General features: G+C 36.8%; 1 protein-coding gene across 2 annotated transcripts in view; it reads left to right on the forward strand.

Annotated features, from left to right (window-relative positions):
* LOC136031418 (ral GTPase-activating protein subunit beta-like) overlaps positions 1 to 26,548 on the forward strand; it is a 192,096-nt gene that overhangs the window by 142,309 nt on the left and 23,239 nt on the right. The window contains exons 18-21 of one of the 2 annotated variants that reach the window (XM_065710984.1): positions 7,771 to 7,942; positions 10,544 to 10,887; positions 12,839 to 12,940; positions 22,184 to 22,336. In XM_065710984.1, coding sequence (XP_065567056.1) covers positions 7,771 to 7,942; positions 10,544 to 10,887; positions 12,839 to 12,940; positions 22,184 to 22,336 — 771 coding nt within the window. Of the gene's footprint in view, positions 1 to 7,770; positions 7,943 to 10,543; positions 10,888 to 12,838; positions 12,941 to 21,879; positions 21,949 to 22,183; positions 22,337 to 26,548 lie in introns of those variants that run through there. The other variant, XM_065710985.1, reaches the window with a different exon arrangement.

Genomic DNA, 26,548 nt, shown 5'->3' on the forward strand with positions numbered 1-26,548 from the left:
ATAGACTCACCAGGAATATAGAACTGCATAGTGTCGACATACACTAAATACAATAGGGTTCCTAAGACTGAACCCTGAGGAACTCCAGATGAAACAAGAAAAAACCTAGAAAACTTCTCTCCTAAATTTACCCTCACTGACCTACCGTTTAAATACGAACTAAACCAATTCAAACATCTCCCTTTTACGCCCAAATCTCTTGATCTATCCAATAAAATAATGAAATCCACGATATCTAACGCTTTTTAAAAATCAATGAAAATACTAACGCAATACTCACCCTTTTCTAAAGCTAAATAAACATTTTCTAAAAGATAGTGTACAGCATGCGAAGTCGTATGGCCCTTTCGGAATCCAAACTGGCCATCATAAAATGCATGCAGACTCGTGAGGTGATCATGAAGTTTCCCGTGGATAATTTTTCATAAACTTTCATAAGCTTCATATATACATTTGAATGCCCCCTAAAATAGTCAAGTCAAACCTAAAACGAGCAAAAATTAGTAGTAGGGAAATTATTAAATTAGAAAAAATATTAGTAGGGCTGATAGCCCCCAGGCCTTCTCAAGATCAGGACATAATTTGCGCTTTGCTGAAAAAAAAAACAGATGACCGTGGATTATCAGTTTAATTGACATGTATAAATTTTTATTTATGACACTAAGAGAATTGAAAACATTTAAAACGTATTTTGTTTTCTGCAAAGCGCATATTATGTTCTGGTCTTTAGAAGGCATGGGAGTTCTCAGCCCTACTCATATTAATTTTTGCTCGTTTTGAGTTTGACTTGGCATTTATTTATTGATAGTGATTTATGATAGTTTTATGCTTGGAAGATTATTGGACTTTATTTCTGCTAATTTTTTGCTTAATGGAGCTCTTTACTTTTCTTCGAAAAACTTGTTTTTTGGAAAAATGTGTTTAGATTAACTTTTGTCCGTTTTTATTGACATAGTCTTATTCATGGAAAAAATAATGTTTTACATCTTTTCAGTTTTTCTATAATTTTTAATCCTGACACAAACAGTATTTGTAGTTTAATTTTATAGCTTCTGAAGCTGACCTGAAAAATATGACTTAATATCATTCCCAAAAATTCTACTTATGCTCTTTGACAACCTGGATATACATATACTCTTTTTATTTATTAAAATTGCAAGAGCAGAAGTAGTAATAGTAGTATCCCCGAAAGTTTCAGCTTAATACTCCCAGTCTTTCTCGATATATTCCTGTGGTGTCTTATTGCCAACCTTAAAAACAATGCCTTTTTATTTATTTTAAAGCAACATTTAGTTTTAAAGCATAATGGGCCAATTGCATAATCTTGGGGGGCTGGCATGCCTAATATCTCTAAAAACATTGTTGCTGGACCGTTCTATTATGCTGAGCAAAACGGTTGTCTCAAAATTTTGACAGGATAAGTTTGGAAGTGAATAAGTTTGAGAGATGGGCTGCTTGCCCTGCAGTCTCTTTTTACGCTTAAAAAGAGCACCAGGAACTTTAATTCTGAATTGAATTAGCTCCTTTAAAAGTTTTAATATTATTTCTAGCTATTATAGAGTGTTGCTGCCTATGATATTGCTTATATGCTCCTTTGAAAACCCGTATGCATAAAGTTTTTTGTTTAATTGAAACTCCTAAACGTTCCCTATAAGCTTCAAATTTCCTTAGCCTCATTAGTTACAGTAACTGTAGCAGTAGTATTAAAAGTATAAATATAGTTCCTTCTGGCTAGTTCAAAGTCCTCCAAAACTTACCCTTAAAGGCCTAAATTAATAATATAAGCTGCTCTTCAGATATTGCTTTGCTACCTTTTTGAAAGTCCACATGGTCATAGTTTGTTTTGATTTAGTTCAACGTCCGCCTAAATATTTCTTAAAAGCTTCACCTTAATACCCCTAGCTTGTGCAGTAGCAATAGTTGTAGCAGCATTAGTGGCAGTTATGCGCATAGCACCTTTGGTTTCTTCAACATCCCCTTCAACACACGCTGAAAGTTTCAGCTTTGTACATACCATCAACCGTTTCTGAAGCATTTCTGATGCGTCTGCTTGACAACCTGTGTGCACATAGTGTGTTTCGAATTAGCTCCGTACAGTTTCTATGTACTCCAAATTTGTCACCTCATTGTCCTTTGTTTAAATGGCTGTAGTAGTAGTAGCAGTAAAATTCATTATAATAAGGTAAGCTTTAGTGGCAGTAGCAGTAATAGAAGTAGTAATAATAGTAACAGCAGCAGCAGTATGAGTAGAATCAGTAGCATTATGATGCAAATATTTTCTTTTGGTTAGTTCAACATCCCTCACAACAAGCCCTGATAGTTTCAACTTCATACCTCATACTGTTTCTAACATATTACTGTTACACACTTTTGACAACCTGCATAAAGGGGGCTCGTTCTGATTCAGTTCATCTTCCCTTCTCAAAATTTCTTGAAAATTTCGCCTTCATACCCATAGGCATAGTTGTAATAGTAATCACAATTATAGTATTGACATTACTAGCAATAGTATTGAATAGCGGTAGTATTACTAGCAGCAGTAGTATTAACCCATTGCCTTTTGGTCAGTTGAACATCCCTCTCATCAAGTCCTGTAAGTTTCAACTTAATACAATTAGCCATTGCTGTGACATTGCTGGTATGTCCTTTTGATAACTTGTAAGTTAATATACTTCTTGAAATTTTCATCTTAATGCTCTTAGCCCTAGAAATAGTTGCAATAGCAGTTGTAGTAGTATTAGTAGTAAATGTAGCAGTAGTGTTCACATATTGCCTTTTGGTGAGATGATCTTCCCTTAAAGTGTTCTCTTAAAGTTCCAACTTAATACTCAAATCGATCCTTGAGGTACGCTATTTTGGCAATGTGCTTGAACATAGCGTACTTTGATTTAGTTCAAATTTCCCCTTAATACAGTAAATAGAGTAGTGTGGTAGTAGTAATGGTGGTATTTGTAGTAGTATTGTTAGCATGCAAATATTGCCCTTTTGATCCATCTCCCTTATATATCCTGAATTTTCCAAATTAACATACTCAGTTTTTCCTATATTGTACCCTTCTGACAATCCGTATACACATAACGTGTTCTGATTTAGTTCAATACTCCCCTCAACATTCTCTGAAAGTCTCATCTGAATATTCTTTGTCTTCTTGGAAAGTATAGTTCAAACGGATATACCTTTCTCAATAACATATATTAGGTGTAAATAATGAACGAATTGTCTAACTTACTTCCCATTTCCTGAGGACTGTGGGGAGGTTGACATCCTCAAATATATAATTGCTAGGCCTTTCAACGAGGCTGAACAAAGCAGCTCTCTTAAATTTTCGATGAAATATGATTTGGGTATTGATAGGCTTGGAGGGTGGTTGATTGCCCTCCATTCGCTTTTGACTCTTAAAAAGGGTACTAAAACTTCCAACTTCCAATCAAGCGAGCTCCGTCCGATTCGAAGTTTATACGACTACCCGTTCCATAAAAACCTTATATGCCCCGAGTAAAACTTACAATCCTTGCCAACGGGCTCTGGGGATTGTGTCCACCCTAAAGACGTTGTTAAATGGTTTTTGGACTGTAAAAAAATATGGCTATCTCACAATTTCCATTGAATACGTTTTGGGAAAAGAGGATGTCAGGGAGGGGGGTTAGTTGTTCCCTATCAAGTTTGACTCTTAAAAAGAAAAGAAAACTATACATTTCAAATCAAATGAGCTTCTCTTAAAGTTCACAAGAGCAACCCTTCCATAAAAACTTATATACCTCTGAGGCATAAGACACAACCCTTACCCCCAAACTCTGTTTGTTCCCTATCAAGTTTGACTCTTAAAAAGGAAAGAAAACTATACATTTCAAATCAAATGAGCTTCTCTTAAAGTTCACAAGAGCAACCCTTCCATAAAAACTTATATACCTCTGAGGCATACGACACAACCCTTACCCCCAAACTCTGGTTTATTCTGCCCATCTCAAAGCCCTATTATATGATCTTTGGACTATTTTTGAACCAATGGCTATTGCGAAATTTTCATCGGATGCTTTTGTGGAAAATATAACGTAGGGGGGAGGGAGTGGACACCCCCGATCTCTTTAACTCCTAAAAGGAGAACTAGAACATCTGATTTGCAATCTAATAAACCCCTCCGGAGCTTTTACGTCCACTCTTTCATAATAATCGTATATGCCCTCGGGGCATAACTTACAATCCTTGCGATGAAGGCTGTGGGGGGAGCGGGTGCCCCAGATCACTTTGACTCCTAAAAAGGGAACTAGAACATTTTATTTGCAATCCAATGAACCCCTCCGGAGTTTGTACGATCACCCTTTCCATGATACCCTTATATGCCCTCGGGGCATAGCTTACAATCCTTGCACTGAAGGCTGTAGGGGGAGGGGTCATCCTCAAGGACATAATTCGCAGATCCTTCGACTACGCTGAACAAAATGGCTATCTCGAAATTTTGATTAGATGTGTTTTAACTATGATGAACAAAATGGTTATCTAAAAATTTTAAGTTGATATGTTTCGGGAAGTTGTGGGCGTGGTAGGGAGTTTAGTTGCCCTCTAATCACTTTTCACTATTAAAGGAGGCACTAGCCCCTTCAATTTTCAACTGAATGAGCCTTTTTAGAAGTTTCTACGACAAGAAATGACAATCTCAAAATTTATATCAGATGCATATTAGGAAAATAATGGGTGTGGGGGGGTATCGATCCTTCGATCACTTTGATTCTTTAAAAGGGAAATAGAACTTCCGATTACCAATCCAATGAGCCCTCTCTGAAGTCTATACGGTGACATAATACCGAGATTCTTAACTACATTGAACAAAATGGCTATCTCAAAGTTTTGATCGGATGTGTTTAGGGAAATGGTGGGCGTGGTAGGGGCGTTAGTTGCCCTCTAGTCACTTTCAACTGTTAAAAGGGGTATAGCCCCTTCAATTTCCAATCGAATGAATCTTTTTAGAATTTTCTACGACAACAAATGGCAATCTCAAAATTTCTATCAGATGCATTTCGGGAAAATACGAGGTGTGGGGTATCCACCCTCCGATCACTCTGAGTCTTAAAGAAGACACTAGAACTTATTTGATTACCAATCCAATGAGCCCATTCTAAGTTTATACGATCACCCTTTTTATATAAACCTTAAACGCACCAGGGCATAACTTATAATCCTTGCGCTGAGGGCTGGCGGGGGTGCTTGTTTTCCGGACCTTTCAACTACGTTAAACAAAATGGCTGTCTCGAAATTTTGATTTGATTGGTTTGGGGGAATGGTGGGCATTGGAGGGGGGTTATTTGCCCTCCAATCACTTTCGACTATTAAAAAGGGCACTAGCCGTTTCAATTTCTAATCGAATGAGCCGTTTTCGAAGTTTCTACGACAAGTTCTTCGATACGAAATGCCATGGCCTAAGATTAAAAAAAAAAAAATACATTGTGCCCACACCGCTCTTTACATAGGCAGCGCTATTGCGCTACCATAATATTGTGGTAAGCCAAAGTGGTTTAAAAAATTAAAATATTTTTGGGACCTATTTCGAAATGGTGAATTTTCATTTTATAGATTTTTTCTGAATATTCTGCAGTATACTCTAATTAATAGAAACCAATTGAATTTTTGTCTAATTCCAGATATATAACTTTCAGTAACGTGTAGGTTACCAATTAGAAACGCTCCACATTAGGAAATTATTGTAAAGGTGAAATGATACCTTAAGGATCTTTATTATTTAAAGTAGGTTTTAGCTGTCACCTTAAGTTTTCGAGAAATATACATATCCAAAATCTGTCCCGGTAAAGAGGTCTTTTCCAATATGTGAAAAATAAGAAAGTAAAAATTGAAAAAAAAATTCTAGTGATTTTATCTTACTTTAAGACCCTATAGCAAGTCTGAATCTAGAACTTCCAAAATTTACTTTATTTCATCGTGTACTAAAAATAAGTAGGAAAACGCTTGTGAAATATAACTCTTTTATTTGTTTTTATGGCACTTGGTATCTACCAAGTGACATATAGCGATCGCAAATTCTGTCGCGCTGTCAGTCTGTCTGTCCCGGTTTTGCTACTTTAGGCACTTCCAGGTAAGCTAGGACGATGAAATTCGTCAGGCATATCAGAAACCAGACCAGATTAAATTAGAAATTGTCATTTACTCGATTCGACCATCTGGGGGGAGTGGGGGGATGGTTAAATCGGAAAAATTAGAAAAAATGTGTTATTTTTAACTTACGAACGGGTGATCGGATCTTAATGAAATTTGATGTTTGGTAGGATATCGTGTCTCAGAGCTCTTATTTTAAATCCTGGCCGGATCCGGAGACATTGTGGGGATTTTTTTTTCGGGGGGGGGCTAAAATCTTGGAAAACGCTTAGAGTGGAGAGATCGGGATGAAACTTGGTGGTAAAAATAAGCGCAAGTCCTAGATACGTGATTGACATAACCCGAACGAATCCGATCTCTTTGGGGGAGCTGGGGGAGGGGGTAATTCTAAAAAAATTGAAAAATGAGGTATTTTTAACTTACGAAGGAGTGATCGGATCTTAGTGAAATCTCATATTTAGAAGGACCTCGTAACTCAGATCTCTTATTTTAAATCCCGACCGGATCCAGTGTCATTGGGGGGGGGCCGTAAATCTTGGAAAACGCTTAAAGCGGAAAGATCAGGATGAAACTTGGTGGGAAGAATAAGCACATGTCCAAGATATGTGACGGAAATAACCGGACCGGATCCGCCCTCTTTGGTGGAGTTGGGGGGGGGGGGGGTAATTCGGAAAAATTAGAAAAAATGAGGTATTTCTAACTTACGAACGGGTGATAAGATCTTAATAAAATTTGATCTTTAGAAGGATCTTGTGCTTTAGAACTCTCTTTTTAAATCCCGACCAGAGCTGGTGACATTGGGGGGAGCTGGAGGGCGAAACCGGAAATCTTGGAAAACGCTTAGAGTGGAAAGATCGGGATGAAACTTGATGGGAAGAATAAGCACAAGTTATAGATATGTGATTAACATAATTGGGAGGGATCCGTTCTCTTTAGGGGAGCTGGGGGTTGTTAATTTGGAAAAATTAGAAAAATTGAGGAAAATTTTTCAGAAAAATTTAGAAAAATTTTTAACTTAAGAACGGGTGACCGGATCTTAATGAAATTTGATATTTAGAAGGAACTCATGTCTCAGAGCTCTTATTTCGAATCCCGACCAGATGTGTTGTTATTGGAGGGAGTTGGAGGGGAAACCGGAAATCTTTGAAAACGCTTGTAAGTTTCGTAGATACGTGATTGACGTAGCCCGACTGGATCCGCTCTCTTTGGGGGAGTAAGGGGTTGGGGTTCAGTGCATCGGCGCGTTTGGTTCTTCTTGACGTGCTAGGACGATGAAAATTAGTAGGTGTGTCAGGGAACTGCACAAATTGACTTGACAAAGTCGTTTTCTCCGATTCGACCATCGGGGGGTGAATGAAGGGAGAGGAAAAATTAGAAAAATTGAGGTATTTTTAACTTACGAATGGGTGATCGGATCTTAATGAATTTTGATATTTAGAAGGACCTCGTAATTCAGAGCTCTTATTTTAAATCCCGACCGGCATTAAGCCTCTGATTTTCCTTTTAAAGCAATTTATTGATTCTTAGAATTTTGCCGTAGCTCATACTATATGAGCTCTTGTCTCTTGGCTCTTCCGACCTCTTCACAAGTGCCATTTGAGCTCTTAGCTCTTGTTTTTAGGGCATGCTACTTCCAACTTATATGTCTTTTTTTATCTCTTTCAGGTCGATTACTTCCCCAGTGTTCTTGGTGCTAGTCATATTGGCTCCTTACTGAATGAAGAGACTCTTGCGGCCAGATGTGGCTCTTCAGTTTCCCCAAAAGACTTTCGTTATTTTGCTACCGAAAGTGGCACTATTCTATCTCTACTTGAAGAGCCCCTTGGTAACCACCAAGGTATATTTCCACAATTCTACAAAGGACTTGAAAGTCGGCTTACCTCAAAGCCACGTCGTCTTGAAATTTTTGTTAAAAGGATTGCCAGTTAACACTTGAAGTGGGGCACATCAAGATGGGGATTAGCTACTTCTTGGGTTAAAACATAATGAATTTTATATTTTAAAAGCTTGTTGGGACAAGAGTCCGTAGTTTACAAATAATAGAAAACATGTTAAGTTTTGTTGTAGAATCTTGGAGAAGGCTGGAAAGCCTAGGTCTAGAGTTTTATTTAAGTTACATTTAGCATAAGACTTCATCTAAATTTGAGGTAACAGGGCTGATCTCTGTTTCTTGGCCCTTCATCTAGGAAGTGTATAGGGGGCCAACTATCCTGTTCTTTCACATGCCCTTCCTGTTTACCTTCCCCAGATTTATCCAGGTACCCATTAAGAGCTGGGTCGACTCTGGTTGTGCTTACAGAGTCACGCCACTGAGCCCCGTCCCAAATCAAACAATTGGGTAGACTAGGATTCGAGCCCTCGCTCTCTCGGACTGGATTTTAAATCCAGCGCACAATTCCGAACGGCTTGGACGGCAAGGTGATTTGGTGATTTAATAAGAAGCTCCATGCTACCGCTCAGACCTGAGCTGTTGACATTCCGAAGAATGAATCGGTGAAACATTATTCAGCAGTATTTGGCTCAAAATATTTGAAATTGGAAGTGGCTAATGATAAGTATTTAACATAAAAAAATTAAGTCCGTTTTGAGAGAGGGAAATAGTTTATCATTTCAGAGTCGGGAGTAATGTAGATTGCAAGAAATTTGAAACTTAGAAAAGCACCGGGTCTTGATGGTACCTGGGTATAGGCTAATTACTGTGTCTAATTGAGTAATATTTTGGAGTCACCACTTCTTCCTGAAATCTCTGATAAATCCAGGCTCGACTACTGACAATTCTGTTTCCATCTAAATCTCTTTAGTGCATTTGTACGGAGACTACTAAATAAAATTAAAAAAGGAAAGGATTCTGGGTCTTCCCCGATTGATGCGTAGTGCAGATGTTTCAGCTGCTTTTGACTCGTTATTGCAGTCTAAGATTTCCTTGTAACTACTTGAGTATAATTTTAATGCACACTAAGTACCGCTCTTGTTTCAAGGGTACTCGTCAAGTTGTGTGAGAATTCGGATGGCTCATGGAGAACTTAGTGGTCTCATTATGGTTATTCGTGGTTTGTCCTGAGTCCTGTATCATTTAAAATGTTGACAATCTATTGTAAGTATGAAAATTGCAGGAGAATTTAATGTCAATCCTCGCCACCTGAGTCTTTTCTCGTATGTAGATGATTTGTTCATGTTGAATTGCAGTCTTTTATCGCTACAAGAGAATAATGAATACATGTAAAGAGGTTGTAAAAGTATTGGTCTCGGCTTCAACTCTCAGAAGACTGAGTTCTCAAAATTCAGAGCCGGGGTATCTAAAAGTATAAGCAAATTATCAAAGCTTGTTTTGGTCGAACAAACTCGAGTTTTCCCAAGTAATTTGAAAACCTTCTAACAGTTGAACACCGGGGTATCCAAAGGTATAAGCAAATCATCAAAGCCTATTTTCGTTGAACCAACCCGAGTCTTCCCAAGTAATTCAATGAAGAGATTATAACCTATGGTCAGACTATTAGAATCACTTGTCAGCTTACAGTTGAATATATTACGAAGACCATACTTGCGACCCACTGCAAACTTATTTCTTTAAAATATGCCGAGAATAGGAATAGTTTGGCTAGATTATATTTGTATGCCAATCTACACGTTGTCTACGTATCGCCTTTATGAGATTGATTAGCCCAAATTGATAGATCATAACTTCGGTCTATTTATTGCAAATACTTAAAGTTTTGGCTAAGATACCCAATCCGTGAGAGAAATACTTGCGTTTTGGTTTTGCACACCACGGTACAACCCAATTGAAATGTTACCATCTTCTAGATCTACAGTCGTAAAAAGAGCAATTGACTTTTTTTCTGTTTCTACCTGTTCACACATTAAATGAGTGCAAATGACGTAATGACTTTTTTTCTAGGGTTTCCTTTTCTTTTTTCCTTATTTTTCACTACAATTTTCTTCTTTCTATGTACGAGCGGGTGCCAATAAATTACTATTATTTTTATATTTTTTTTTTATTTTGATAGCCTGTTTTTATTATTATTATTCATTCCTCCAATTTCATTTAAAGTGAAATAAACAGTAATTTTTTAATAAGGTACTTAGAGTTCAGACTTTAGTTTAATCTGCTTTTCAGGAATTTTTCTTTCTCTTTTTTTCTTAACAAAAAGAAACTATGTATTAAATGATCTAAAATTTATGTTTGGTTTTACAGCTTTTTGTCTTATACTTATTACAATAATAAGAATATTTACCTTTGTTTTTCTTCTTCCTCTTTTTTCCACACTTTTATGCTATCATATTACCACAAATTATATATATATATATATATATATATATATATATATATATATATATATATATATATATATATATATATATATATATATATATATATATATATATATATATATATTCATTTCACCATTATTTTACAATTAATATCCTTTTATTTAAGATCCTCAGCCAACTGTCACTTTGGTTTTGCGGAATCCTCGTGGAAGATTCGTTTGGACAATGCAGCACCGCCAGCTTTCGAGACATAGCAGTGCTCTAAGAGGACCTCCTCCCAACCCTGGCCTTCCATTGCCCCTGACAAATGATCTTCCTCCCATTGAAACAACTCCAAGGTGCTTTCCCGAAGTTTGCGATCTAGCTCCTGAGTTCCTGGTCGACAAGTCCATCCCTAGTTGCGAGACAGTTGTACAAGATATAGAAGATTTCGATATATTAAATCGATTAGTTGAGCAGCAAACTCTCTATGAGAAACATGAAATTGAGCGACGAGCGTTGGAGTCAAATGTAAGTGTGTCTACTGTGAACGATTAATAATCTGTTCATATAAGTCTTGATTAGGCCTTGGAAATCTGTGCAAACATTTTCTGGCACGCATGATAGGCATGGGATGTCTCTTTTTGCACGCACTCTTTGAAATAAATAATGTAGAACTTAAAAGTATAAATGATTCATCTGATTTTGGACATGAAACGAATTTAAAAAAATTATATTTACTTTTAAATTTGAGGAAATATTTTCTAGAACATAAAAGTATAAACCGAACAAAAGTAGCAGCGAATGACAACATCACCTCGCACAGCAATTGCCGTATCATTTTTTAATTGGTATGATATTCTCAATAACTGTCGGAATAACAATTCACTCAAAAGACATGGGTGTCTGGGCTTTTCCACTTATTTGACGATCACCCCTATATTCAGTGGCCACTAGGAAATGCAGTATTAGTAACGCTGTCAATTTGATCTGCAGCCGAAACCCTGTCAGGCGGCTTGGTGCTGCTGTGAGTTATTAGTAGCAGTAGTAGTAGCCTGAATGACATCTGCGCGAATACATATTTTGAATAATTTGCCTTGTTGTCATAGAAACTAAAAATATATTTATTTATTATGAACCCAGGGAGCTCTCTTTTAATTAATATCTTTAAAAACTGTCCTAAATAGAGATTATTGATTAGCCAACAAATGATATAAAAATCGATGAAGCCGGTTTAGCCGAGTTAGTCCTTTTTTGGCAGGGTTGCCACTGAGAACTTAACATATCATTACGAAAATTTTCAAGGTTTGGAAAAAATCAAGATATTAACCCTATTGCACTTACAATAAATTAGCACAAGAAACAAACTAATTGTTAAAGCTCTAATTAAAACACTTTTCAATAAAAGTTATAAGAGTGAGTGGTTTATTTATAAATACATTAGCTTAATTTTGGCTAGAAGCAAATGGCTTGCCCAATGATATTTAATAGACTAAGAGATGTTGCAGATAGGGTTTTCATAGAAGAACTGTCTACTTTTATTACAGAAGAGAGAACTTTGTGACTTAACTTTTTACGCGAAGATTAACGACCTAGAAGCTCTGAAGGATCAGACCCGTCTAGTCCTGAGTGTCATAAATTATCAAAAATCTACTATCTTTGCAAATTTGAAAATATATGATTATTGTTGTTAAAGAATTATTATTACAAATAATATTTTTTTTTATTTTCTTGTCGCAATCAATGTCATTATAGGGGCCACTATAGCGCTGTCAAAGTGAAGAGTGAAGTGAGTTATGTGTATCGTTTATTCATTTTTTCACATTTCATAATTTGGCCATTTCATAAGATAGGAGTTGTCGTATGAACTTTGGAGGGGGCTCATTCGGTCATAAATTGAAAGTGTCTAGTAGTTTTTAAGATTCAAAAGTGATTGGAGTGGAACGAGACTTCAGCTAACAAAAAATAGGACATCTCAAATGTAGTGGGAAGAGGTAATAAAAAGAAGATTTAAAGAAACTTTTGACTTCATGGGAGGGAATGAAGAGTGAAGCTTTGAGCAGAGTGGTATGGAAGAGGAGAGTGCGGAGCAGTTTTGACCTGAGGTGGCAACTGTACTGCAAACTGCAAGCTGGCAGCTGCAAACATTTTAGAATATAACTATATCTTTTGTCATAAATAATGAAAAAACATTCATTTTTTTTAAAAGCTGCTCCAGTTTTCGTAGTTTTATGCATAAAATCTTGCATAAAATTAATTAATAGTGGAATTTAGGTAACTTGGTCACGATGGTTTAGGAAAGCGATTTTGGCGCTGCCGGGGATTTAACTGAATGGCACTGGAGCGTGGTCGACTGGGCTTTCATTCAAATCGTGTTCTTTTAGGGTGATAATAGATTGTGTTCGCACATTAAATTAGTTGTATTTATAAGCTTCGGTAATAATGTTTGTCGAGTAACTGATAAGTGTCCCTTTCATCATAGGAGAGGAAGCAGTGCCAGCCCCCTCTGCCATGTACAGACTTTCAAGCTGCAAGACTGATTTTGTCTCATCTTGGAATGGTAACCTTTAGTGGAAAATCGGAGGTAAGATATTTCAATGTCCAGCTTTGAACAGTTTTTATGGCACTTGGTATTAACCAAGTGACATATAGCAATCGCAAATTTTGTCGGTCTGTCGGTCCCGGTTTTGCAACTTTAGGCACTTCCCGGTAAGCTAGGACGATGAAATTTGGCAGGCGTATCAGGGACACGAACAGGTTAAATTGGAAATAGTCGTTTTTCCCGATTTGACCTTCTGGGGGGGGGAGTTGATGATTGGAAGGATATCGTGTCTCAGAGGTCTTATTTTAAATCTCGACCGGATCTGGTGACATTAGGGGGGAGTTGGGAGGGGGAAACCTAAAATCTTGGAAAACACTTAGAGTGGAGGGATCGGGATGAAACTTGGTGGGAAAAATAAGCACAAGTCGTAGATACCTGATTGATATAATCGGAATGGATCCGCTCTATTTGGGATAGTTTGGGGGGGGGGGGTAATTCTGAAAATTAGAAAAAATGAGGTACTTTTAACTTACGAACGGGTGATCGGATCCCAATGAAATTTGATATTTAGAAGGACATCGTGTCTGAAAGCTCTTATTTGAAATCCCGACCGGATCTGGTGACATTGGGGGGACTTTGGGATGGGGGAACCTAAAATCATGGAAAACGCTTAGATTGGAGGGATCGGGATGAAACTTGGTGGGAAAAATAAGCAGAAGTCTTAGATACGTGATTTATATAATTGGAACGGATCTGCTCTATTGGGGGGGGGTTAATTCTGAAAAAATAGAAAAATGACGTATTTTTAACTTACGAAGGAGTGATTGGATCTTCATGAAATTGGATGACTTTGGAGAAAAAAGCGTGTAAGTGACCGAAAATTTTTTCGGTCACTGAAAAAAGGCATTAAAACTTTTTATTTTCGTTCAAATGAGCCTTCTCCCAATCTTCTCGTACCATAGGCTTGGTGTGATCCCCCTTGGGAAAATAAAAAAAAAAATAAACGCGCCAAATAAAAATTGCATTCCGCATTTTTGCAGATGGGAGCTTGAAGCTTCTAAAGTAAGGTTTTCTGATACCCTGAATCTAATGGTGCAATTTTTAGTATGATTTCTTGACTTTTGGGGGAACATTTCCTAAATGTTCCCCCCCCCTTATTTCGAAAACCAGGAAAAATTTTTCGGCCTCGTAGCTTTTGGTGAGTAACATTAAAATTAATTAATCTTATATATTTGGAATGAGCATGAAAAGCCAATTCTTTTGATGCGTCTATGGTCATCAAATTCTGTTTTTTAAAGTTTCGGTCACTATTGGGCCGAGTCGCTCATTACTTACAGTTCGCTACAACGAACTGTTTGAAACTGTAATAAGTAACTAGAACCCGCAAGGTATATCTTTCAGTAGCTTTCTATGAGGTACATCTTGCAGGATTTGGGATGTTTTATGAGCTTTGCTCTTTTTGCTAATTTTATTCCTGCTTTTATTCTCCACTTTTCGACTTTTAATCAACTTTGGGATTTTAGAGATATTGAGATATTTCAACTACCTTGTCTATAGTATACCCAATGGATTCACTCTGGCATAAGTTGTTAAGGGTAATTGATCTAGGAATTTCCTCTCCTCCCCCCCATACTAAAGATTGAGATTTTCCTACCGTTGGCTGAGAAGTGGAAATTGATGCCTTCAGGAGCAGACTTGTCTTATTTTTTGCAAATATTATATTTATTATTATTGAATTATTTCCTATCGGAGAAAAGTATAACACACGCTTGCTTAAAAAAATGAGAAAAAAATGATAACAATGAAATATACTTCAGCAAAAAATTATAAATTTACACGATTCCTCTAATGGTCGGCTTAAGTGATATCATCTTTGAATTTCTAATAATTTCTCAAATAATGGGAAAGTGTCTGCAATATGGTACTTCTTGTATGTGTTGCTATTTCTATTCTGCGCGGGGATTTGTTAGAGAGACTGTGAATATCTATGGAATATACTTCTTATGGCCTTCTCATCTGGTGCTTTGAAAATGCCAGGATTGAGAGATGAGGGGGTACAGTAACATTATGAAGCCTGGTAAGCAAGAAACAACTAAAATGGTTGGTATTAAGTAATTCGTACGATGCCCGAAGACGGGAACAGAAGCTTTAAATCGGAGATGACCATGTTGACATTGACATGACCATATTGACATTCAACATGGTTGAAATAAGGAGATCAGGGAAGGCAAATGACTTGCAAAGCTTCATCCTTAAATCTCCGATATTGACAGTTAGGTCACTTGAAATATTGCTATTTGACCGTTGACAAGAAGAAGTTGAGCCTTTGATTTGTTAAATGAGAAAATAAGCGTATTGCATCTAAATGGTTCATAGTTTGGTTCAAATATTGATAACGAGCTGAATATGTGAAGAATATCGTCTGCAAAATTTATCTGTGAAAAGCTGATTCGACGAACAATGTTGATTCAAACGAAAATTTTGTAGGCCACATTTAGGTTCTAAGTGGGTATATTTTTTTTCTTTTGTCTCTGGCTTCGCAAATATCAAATGGTGGCACACAAATGTAAGTGAAAATCAACAGTTTTTTGTTTAAAAATCACGACTCAAGCCAATCGGATAGAAGACTCGAATTTTCACTAACTGGCTTTTTTGTATGTATTATTTTACTCTACATTCTGCTAACTGATTTGGAGGGGGGACTGAATTATAAGGATTCGACATTTTGTTAAATGTTTCAAGCATTTGGATGATTAATAAAGGAAAAACGTCGATTAAAGCTTACATGTTCAGATTAATAGGTCGGATTTTTCCACCCTCTTTCCATCCTTCAGTAATGGCACCTATGTCTTTACTAGGATAATAGTTTTCTACTGATGGGACATACATGAAGACTGTGCTAATGAAAACATATAATATGACACTTTTGGCACTGTCTTAATAGGAAAGTATAGCCTAGTCACGATTCAGGCGTTCTGTTTCTCGTCATTTTTGGCTTTTAGAAATCTTCCATTTTAGTAAACCCCTCCTCTTTTCAGATGGAGGCTGGCAAAAGACGGACCTAAATTATATAGCTTAACGTCTTAGAGTTTTATCCGTCGCTCTTTGTAACAACAAATTGTGCCTTCGATAGAACCGTACCAATATGGTTGCATACGAGGCAGTAGCACGGCAGTATATTTAGTGTGAATGTACTACTTAATCGTCAAGTGGCTGGACACTTCTAACAGCATTGTTTATTTACTTTTTGTAGACTGTAGAAAAGTATTCGGCCTTGTCATACACCTGAAGGCATTAACAAATCTGACTGAGATGGGAGCTAAAAATCAAACACTAGTACTAGTAATAGTGACAGAATTTCTATGGAGGAGACTACAATCATTTTATCCTTTGTTTGCCGAAGATAACTGCTCTGAGTGGCCAAGACTAACATTCGGCAGCCCCCAAGCAACGAAACTAGTGCCTCGTTCATTCCTTGCCGTCATCAAACGAATCCTAGCTGAATTCGAAGAGTGTTTTAAGTTCGTTGACGACTTGTCTGCTCTTCTCAAGTACACAGCCTTGAATGTGGTATCAAAACACCAGTTTGGCTCTACTCTCTTCATCGACTTCATCACCCAGTGTCAATCAAATGACCTGCAAGTGAAAGAACAGAAATAAAAAGCTCTACGGTTCAGTCCAATCAAGCGGGGCATTATAACTCCAGATATGCCGTTTCCAACCGTTTCGTCTGCAACAATCCTAGGTGTAACATTTACTGGTGATTGCTCGTTTAAGCTGCATGTAGACAGTATTGCATGCAAAGGTCACTACCCAATCCAGAGTTTAACAAGTATGCACAGGTCAGGCATCTTGGATTGCCAACCCTTACTGGCGTATTCAATTTACATTAGGCCTATCCTTGAGTATTGTTGTCCCGTTTGGGGTCCCCAAACCCAGAACATTGATCGCATGTCAGCAGAACTAAAAGATGCTTAAAAACTTCCTATTAAGATGGTAGTTGGACCCCGCTTCAGCAGCTACGAAAGGGCTCTTGAACGCTTGAACTTGCCTTTGATTATTCGCTCGAAGACATGATTTAATAATGAAATTTGTGAAAACACTATTCGCGGACGAGAAGCAACGATCTATTCTTACACCGTCTGTTCAGATCAGCAGGATTACTAGGCATCAGAGTCAACTACAACCCGTTAAGTGTCGTACCAACAGATTTGTCAACTCATTCGTGGCATATTTTGTGAGTGTATTTAACAAGTGCCGTTTTTTTCCTCTTTATCTATTTCTCTTGTGATTGTAAAAATAGCACAATTTAGCGTTCATTTTTGAGGGCCACGATAGCTGTTAGAGGCAACGCTATAGCATAGCCTATAGTAAAGGCCTTACGGCTCCAACGTTTTATAATTTTTTTTTTCTCAGAGGCATTTCACATGGAAGGGGTTGTCGTATAAACTTCAAAGGGGACTCTTTTTATTATGAATTGAGAGTTCTAGTACCCTTTTGAAGAGTGACCGGAGGGCAATTAGCCCCCCTTCCACGCCCTTTTTCCCCAAATACATCCGGTAAAAATTTTGAAGTGGCCATTTTTTTAAAAATAGTTAAAAGATCATATAACAAAAATTCCAGGGTTGACACCCCTCCCCCCAGCTTCCGGGGGCAGGCATTGTAAGCTATGCCCTGGGGGCAAATATAATCCTTATAGAAGGGATGCTCGTATAAACTTAAGAGAGGGTTCATTTGATTGGAAATTCAAAGTTCTAGTTCACTTTTTAAGAGTCAGAAGAGATTGGAGGGCAACTAGCCCTCCCACGCCCTTTTTTCCCAAATACATCGGATAAAATTTTGTAGTAGCCATTTGGTTAAAAATAGTTCAAAGATCATATAACCAAAACTCGGGGGTCGACACAGCCCCCCAGGGCAGGCGTTGTAAGTTATACCGTGGGGGCAAATAAGGTTCTTATAGAAGCAATGCTCATATAAACTTGATAGAGGGCTCAGTCGATTGGAAATTGAAAGTTCTAGTTCACTTTTTAAGAGTCGAAAGCGATCGGAGGGCAGCGGCCTTCCCTCCACGCCCTTTTTCCCCGAATGCACCCGATAAAAATCTTGAGGTACCCATTTGGTTAAAAATAGTTCAATGATCATATAACAAAAACTTCGGGGTCGACACAACCCCCCAGGGCCCATTTGATTGGAAATAAACTTCTGAGAGGGCTCATTTGATTGGAAATAAAAAGTACTAGTTCACTTTTTATAAGTCAAAAGTAATTGGAGGGCAACTAGCCCCCCCCCATGCCTTTTCCCCCAAATACATCCCACAATAATGTTGAGGTAGCCATTTTGTTAAAAATAGTTCAAAAATCATACAAAAAACTTCGATGTCGACACAACCCCCGAAGGCCTGGGAGCAGGCGTTGTAAGTTATGTCCTGGAGATGGATAAGGTTCTTATGGAAGGGATGCTCTTATAAACTTCAGAGAGGGCTCATTTGATTGGAAATTGAAAGTTTTAGTTCAATTTTAAGAATCAAAAGTGATCGGAGGGTAATTAGCCTCCTCCCTCCACGCCCTTTTTTTCCCCAAATACACCGTATAAAAATTTTTGATTGAAATTTTGGCAAAAAATAGTTCCAAGGTCAGATAACAAAAAATCAGGTGTCGACACATCCCCCCAGGGCCGGGGGCAGGCGTTGTAAGTTATGCCCTGGGGGCATATATGGTTCTTATAGAAGGGATGCGCGTATAAACCTCAGAAAGGGTTCATTTGATTGGAAATTAAAAGTTCTAGTTCACTTTCTTAGAGTCCAAAGAGATCGGAGGGCAACTAGCTCCTTCCTCCTCTACACCTTTTTTACCCCAAACCCATGCGATAAAAATTTTAAGATGACTATTTTTAAAAAAATAGGTCAAACTTTAGATATTAAAATTCTGGGGTCGACGCAACACCCCGTACCCTGGGAAAGGCGTTGTAAGTTACACCCTGGGGGCATATAGGGTTGTTATAAAAGGGATGGTCATATAAACTTCAGAGAGGGCTCATTTGATTGAAAATTGATAAGTTCTAGTTCACTTTAAAGAGTCAAAAGAGATCGAATTGCAATTACCCCCCACCCACACGCCGTTTTTTCCCAAACCCATCCGATAAAAATTTTGAGATAGCCATGTTGTTAAAAATTGTGCAAACATCAGATAATACAAACTCTGAGGTTGACACAAACCCCCAGAGCCCGGTAAAAGTGTTTTAAGTTATGCCCCGGGGCCTATAAGGTTTTTATGCACGGAGAGGTTGTATAAACATCGGAAACGGCTAATTTGACTGGAAATTGAAAGTCCTAGTTACCTTTTTAGGGGTCAAAAGGTATTGGAGGGCTTATATCCCCCCCACACACCCTTCTTTTCCCAAATGCATACCGCCCCAAGCCCGGGGAAAAGGCTCTAACTTATTCGGAGCATATAGGGTTTTTACGGAAGATGTGGTCGTATAAACTTTGCAGGGGACTCAAATGACACACACCCCCTAGCACTAAATCTGACCCCCTAATATCCTCGTTATTTGTAGCGCAAATGCCAGGATAGCTCTATCTAGCCTGCTGCTCGTGAGAGGTTATCTCTTATGTAAAGTTATTTTAGTTTTTTGTAATTAGTTTTTTCTGTTACCAAGTTTTAGACAATAGAAAACTAAAAATCATAAAGGCAATATGTTCTTGATGTTTTATTGTTATTTTTGGCTGTTCACTAAGATTAGTGAAAACAGGGCCACCACGGGAAGGTTGTGCACAGCCAGCCCCGCCCACCCCCCAACATTAAACCCGACCCCCTAATATCCTCCCATTTGCAGCACAAATGAAAGGATAGCTCTATATACTTCTTGTGAATGGTTATCTCTTATGTAAAGCTATTTTAGTTTTTTTAATCATTTTTTTTTCTTTTACTAAGTTGTAGACAATAAAAACTAAAGGTCATAAAGTCAATAAGGTTTTAATATTTTATTATTTTATTTAGTTGTGCACGAAGATTATAGCGAAAACAGGGCCAACACGGAAAGGTTGTGCATAGCCAGCCCCGCTTACTCCCTAGCATTAAACCCGACCCCCTAATATCCTCCCATTTGCAGCGCAAATGGAAAGATAGCTCTATATACTGCTTGTGAATGGTTATCTCTCTTGTAAAGTTATTTTAGTTTTTTTTAATTTTTTTGTTCTGTTACTAAGTTTTATACAACAGAAAACTTAAGGTCATAAAGGCAATAAGGTTTTGATGTTTTACTGTTTTTTTTAGTTGTGCCCCAAGATTGGTGAAAACAGGGCCACCATGGGAAGGTTGTGCACAGCCAGCCCCGCCCACTCCCTAGCAGTAAACCGAACCCCCTAATATCTTCCCTTTTGCAGCGCAAATGGGAAGATAGCTCTATATACTGCATGTGAATGGTTATCCCTTTTGTAAAAATTATTTTAGTTTTTTTTTTAATCAATTTTTTTCTGTTACTAAGTTGTAGACAATAGAAAACTAAAGGTCATAAAGACCATAAGGCTTTGATGTTTTATTGGTTCTTTTTCTGAAATTCCTCATTTTCTAAAAACAGCTCATTTGACTTGTAATCTCGTTCTCTTTTAAGAGTCAAAAGCTATGAGAGGGTAACCAACCTCCTCCCCTCTCCCTTATACCCTTTTTGCTCAAATGGACCCGACGAAATTTTCAAAGGGCCTACGGTCAAAATTCCAAGATTGCCATTTTGTTCTAAAAAGTTAAAAGGCCAAATAACTATGCTTCCGGAGTTGAACCCCCCCAACCCGGGGAAATGGCTCTAAGCTACGGAACTTGCTTATTGTTGTTTTGACACTTTGTTTACTTCAATACTTGGACTTAGTGATTTACGTAGCAACTTCGATTTACGGTGTAAGACTGTAAGTTATGCAAGTTGCTTATTGTTACTTTGATACCTTGTTTACTTTGAATGTGTCGTTACTTTTTTATTTTTTACTTTGATGTTATTACTTTTATACTAGTTTTAATACTATGATGAACATTTGATCTTGAAAAAAAAAACTTTGATTTTGAAATAATTAATTTTTTCTTTAAACTTGAAACTTTTTGCAATCAAAAACCAAAAAAAATTAATTTAAAAAAAAAACTTTCCGAAAAAGAAGCTTTTCAAAGGAAAGCATTGGCTATTTTAAACTTAAGATCAGCAGATACAAATTGCTGTTAAAATTCAAACTTAAAAGACCAGAAATCACTATTAAAGAATAAATTAAACCCAAAGTGAACAGAAATTAAATAAACAGTCATAGCAAAAAAACATACAAGTAACAATATAAATTAATAAAACTTACTGTGTCATTAGTGCTTTACTGAAAGGGGATTAAATTACAAATATTTTCTTTTGTACTTAATAATGAAAATAAGCTTTTGTTTATTCCTGATGGTGCTGTTTTTTCCAGCTTTCTTTTTAGGATTTACCTGAAGATATTGTCTCTTTTGATTCGGATTTTGCTGATGTTCATCGACTCGTTTGTTATTTACTTTAGCTTTTTCAAATGAATTTACCTAACAAGATTTATTGTTTAGATTCTGACGAGGTTTTTATTGGCTGAACTTAACCGACGTTTATCGTTTATTTTAGATTTCTGATTTTGCAGCCTATCCGAAGAGATGTTTTTGTTTTATATTCTGACGAACTGCTGCTTGATCCGAATCTGATCGCCTCACTCGTCATTTATTTCAGGATGTCCATGTTCACTTTAGCTTTCATTTCTAGTAATTTCCTATTTAGCTTTCCTTTTCCATTTTCACTTTAGCTTTTATTTTTAGTAATTTCCTTTTTAGCTTTACTTTTCCATTTTTACTTAGCTTTCATTTTTATTAATGTCATTTTTAGCTTTCCTTTTCCATTTTCACTTTAGGTTACCTGAAGAGGAAAGAGGAATTTGTTAATCGGATTTCAATTGACTGATTTATTGCATTGACATCAGCTTTCTATTTTAGGGTTTACCTGAAGAAATTGTTCCTTTGGATTCTGAAGAGGTTCTGTTGATCTGAATCTGATCGCCTCATTTGGCATTTATTTCCAGATGTCCATGTTCACTTTAGCTTTCATTTTTAGTAATTTCCTATTTAGCTTTCCTTTTCCATTTTCACTTCAGCTGTCATTTTTAGTAATTCTATTTTTTAGCTTTCCTTTTCTATTTTCACTTTAGCTTATCTGAAGAGGAAAGAGGAATTTGTTAATTAGATTTCAATCGACTGATTTGTTGCATTTCTTTTGATCGATCTTAACTTTCTATTTTAGGGTTTACCTGAAGAAATTGTTCCTTTGGATTCTGAAGAGGTTTTTGTTGATCTGAATCAGATCGACTCATTTGCTTGCCGCAATGTAGACACTGCCTTTTTACTTTATGTCCGAACTGGTCAGAGTACCTCGCAAGAAATTCTTGGCAATTTGGTAAGCTAATCCAATTTGGTTCAGTCATGCTGAGAATTTAATTAAAAACAATTAATATGTTCAATATTTATTCAGTTGTTATTCAGTCGTTGAACAAATAAGATCTATCTGTTCTTCTAAAAAGGATTAATATCAGTTTCAAGCCAAGTGTTGGTAAAGGAGTTTTATTCTGATTTAATTAGATACTGAATTCTTTCAGTAGTTACGTAATAGTGAGAACATTTTACGTCTTATAAACTATTAAGAACATTTATTCAGTATCTGTAACCAAGTAAAATATCTGACGTTACTGAATAAATTCAATTGACTGAACTTTTGGTCTGGTGCATAAATTGAACTTTTGGCATTACTAAAATAAGATAATTTCATACAAAATCAAAGAGCTGTATGCCAGTTTGGCAATAATAAGGATTATAGTGGCACATAATTGCATTCCTATTGGCAAGAGCTGTGAAAATCAGGGCTTTGAATTTGTTCATTTTATTCCAAGGAATGTTTACTCAAGGCCAGAATCCAGGGGATAGCCATATCTCAAACGATTAATGGTCAGAACTGATCAGAGTAACTCGCAAAAAATTCTTGGCAATTTGGTAAGCTAATCCAATTTGGTTCAGCTATGCTGAGAATTTAATTAGAAACAATTAATATGTTTAATATTCAGTAAAAAACACCTTTAATAAAGACTTCATAAGCCTATGATTACTTAAGTGTTAATGTCACGCCAATTTTAAGACTGATAGATTTTTTCCAAAAGGTGATTAATTTGTTAGCGATAGATAAAAAAAAATCTTTCGAACCAGCAGAAGCATTGTCTAAAATCATCACAATCATCATATGGAAACTTTAAAAAAAAATATGGGATGAGATTCAAGCTGTGGTCAGACGTGAAAGCAGAGACGGTTTTAGGGGAGGGACAGAAGGGGTATTTGCCGCGGGCGCAGAAATTTTAGGGACATTAAATCTCATACAAACAACCTAACGGTTATAATCATTTTGAGATTTTTTAAATTTTACTTATAAAGAAGAGAAGGTAGTTAATAAATGAAAATAATTAATAAATTATTGATCGATTAATAAAATAAAATCAATTGAAAAATAAAAAATAATGAAATCAAGGTAATAAAGACTAATTAAAAATTTAAATAATAATTTACACATAACTAAAAAACAAAGTATTAATTAATTAGTAAATTAAGCGTAATTTCGTTAATAAATTTAAATTTTGATAAAATTTGGCCTGAAAATTTTGCGAGAGATAGAGAGGGGCAAAATAATAATAATAATAATAATAATATTTATTATCCACAAACATACAAAAGTATAAACAGTGGAGTACAGAGAAAAATTAATAAACAAAGCAAAAACAAAAGTACACGTAACTCAACAATGGCAAGCACAACAAAGCTAATATAACAAAAAAAAAACAGTATAATAAAATAGACTAACAGATCAGTAGAACAGACGAAGTAAAGTTGCATTGATAACTAGAAATATTTACAAACACAGTATAGACCGCCGCTCATGTTTCGCATTCACCGTGTTCATCATTATTATTAACCAATGGAGAAAAGAAAAAGCAAACGAAATTAGCAAAACGACCAAAAAACTTATCCTACATAATACATAAATAACAAGAGAAAATATAACTAAATTAGAAAGATAACTTATAAGAAGAAGACGATTATGGCACCATCGCCCCATACAGGGAATTATTCTTGCAGAGAGATCGGACTTAGCGAGAAAGCCGATTTTGGACAGCCAAGTATAGATCAACAATGCCATATCTTTCACTAATCCAAAAGTTTCTAGTCCAGGGTCGTAGGCCTAACAAGAACTTACAAAAACTATAAAAGCATGACCGGATGGTACGCTTATTCCGATCGGTTAATAGAGCCCAAAACGGGGAAAAACCAATAACGTGTGGCTGCACCAGCGCATTGGAAAGCCTTGCTCTGATATGTCTATTATAATTTATCTTGGCAGATATGAGTTGACCATAAGATTTGTGAATCTTGCTGGTCAAATGTTCAACTAGCAGTGATCTTGTAGATTTCACGTCACAACCGATTGGGAGCCCGAGGTAAACTAAACTAGGCGCTGGTCTCACGACACGACACAATTTTCAAGTCGGATATTAGCAACTTCATCTGGGTTTTGACGGTTGAAACAACAATTTCGCTCTTACTTTCGTTAAAAATAGGTTTATTCCGGAATAAGCGTGGATTAGAACATTGAAGTTCTTCTCTATCATCCCAAAAGAACGGCTTAAATTCAGTATATCGTCTGCATAATTTAACAGTGATATATCTATAACTCTAAACACAAGACTCATCTCAACATCTTTTTGTGAATCTATAGCGCTATTATTGTAAAGGGGAGGGGAAGAAACTGCCCCTTGCCGTATACCTTTTTCTACAGGAACTACTACAGCCGAAATTTGTGGACCATGAATCGTCGGAACTTTAATTCTAACCTTCAGTTTTTTGTACAAATTTCGGTGTGGTAGGACGATTGATCTGTCAAGGCCACGTTTGAGCGCACACGACAGTATCTGAGCATGGATGCCAGAATCGAACGCTTGACGTACATCGTGACTAGCTGCTATAACCCTTTTCCCTGTCTGGTTACACTCTAAAAGTATATTACAAATGATATTGTGAACATTTTCCCTACTAAAAAATTGTTTTAAAACCAAATTGGTTATCAGGGTTTTCACAAACTCTACATAACTCATCAATAAAAAGAAGCTCAAAATTTTTGCAAAGAACTGGGGCAACTGTTATGGGGAGGTGAGAGCTGCATTGAGCAGGGTCTTTTCCTTTCTTTAATACCGGGGTGACAACCCCAACACAAAAGGAATCTAGCACTAAACCGCAAGTGAAAATCATATGGTATAACAGAGTGAGATGCTCAAGGACCCTTTGGCTACCATGAGCTAAATGCATGCCACACACTTGGTCAATGGCTCGCGAGAACTTCTTTTTTGCTTTAACTATCGCCGCCTGAACATCAGAAACAGTTACCGCACACCCGAGAGAAGGCGATGCTTGACTTAACAAGAGATCAAAGTTATCTTCATATTTCGACACAAGCTGAGCGTCGGGTGCTGTAAATTCTAACTTGTAATAACTATTCCACTGTTCTTCTGTGGGCCAGAGGCTGGGACCGTCGCAATCACTTCTTTTTTCCTTTTAAGGAAATTCCACACGGCATTTGGGTCACTTTTCAGCGTGTTACTGTTTTCGTCCAGAATGGTAGCATTGTGCTTCTGCAGGCATTTGGCAAACTTTCTTTTCAGATAGATCCGCACCGTATTCACAGCACCTGACCGAGGCTTTCCTATATCCATCCACATTTTGTGCCAAAACTTAGAAGCATGACAAAGCTGAGCTAGGAGTGGATTTTCTTTCCAGCGTGGAACTTCAGTACCAAATCGAACCTTGCGCTGTGGTGCTGCAGCGCTTTCAGCGACTCTCAAAGCATGGATTATTTCCATGCAGTATACATTTAAATCAACCTGTTTCTCAGTGGTCTCTAGACTAGGTTTCGTTTGTAGAAGGTGGTAGGGTACGTTGATCCTTCCCAGAATTTCATCACAAACTGACTGGTATATGTCTATATTGATATTTTTCCAGTCGGATTTCTTACGCCACTTCCTGACTGCCCAGATTTTGCCCGGGCACAAGAGAGGCCGGAAAGTTTAATAATTTTTCCCTCCCGAAATTCCATTTTTTGCTGTTGTATTGACTCATCCATAACAAAATATTGATTTATGCAACATGGAATGACAAATTTATAAGTAAAAAAGAATCTATTATGGGATTCCTTTGTTATAATGATTTTAAGCTTTTTCCAACGCCTTTCTTTTTTTTTGTAGGATAGTTTGTTTATAACCTGTGTAATAGAATTGCAACACAAAGATTGAAAAAAAGTGCATCGCAAGCATTAAAAGAGTCAAACTTTTTCCACAGATATCATACTTTGAGATCAGGATTTACCCCAATTCTTTCAGTTTCACGATTTTTTTTTTTCATACTTTATTTTCCTAAGAGTTTATAAGTTGTTTACGAGTTATTGTGATGTAGACCCACAATAGGTTATACAGGAATTTATTTCAAAAGGGGGTTAGAAGTGGGGTACAGTAAAATTGAAATTCTGCATTAGGGATATATTAAAATATATAAGCATATATCTGCAACAAAAGAAGCTCTG

This window comes from Artemia franciscana, chromosome 9 (assembly GCF_032884065.1).
Source record: "Artemia franciscana chromosome 9, ASM3288406v1, whole genome shotgun sequence".
Lineage (NCBI taxonomy): Eukaryota > Metazoa > Arthropoda > Branchiopoda > Anostraca > Artemiidae > Artemia > Artemia franciscana.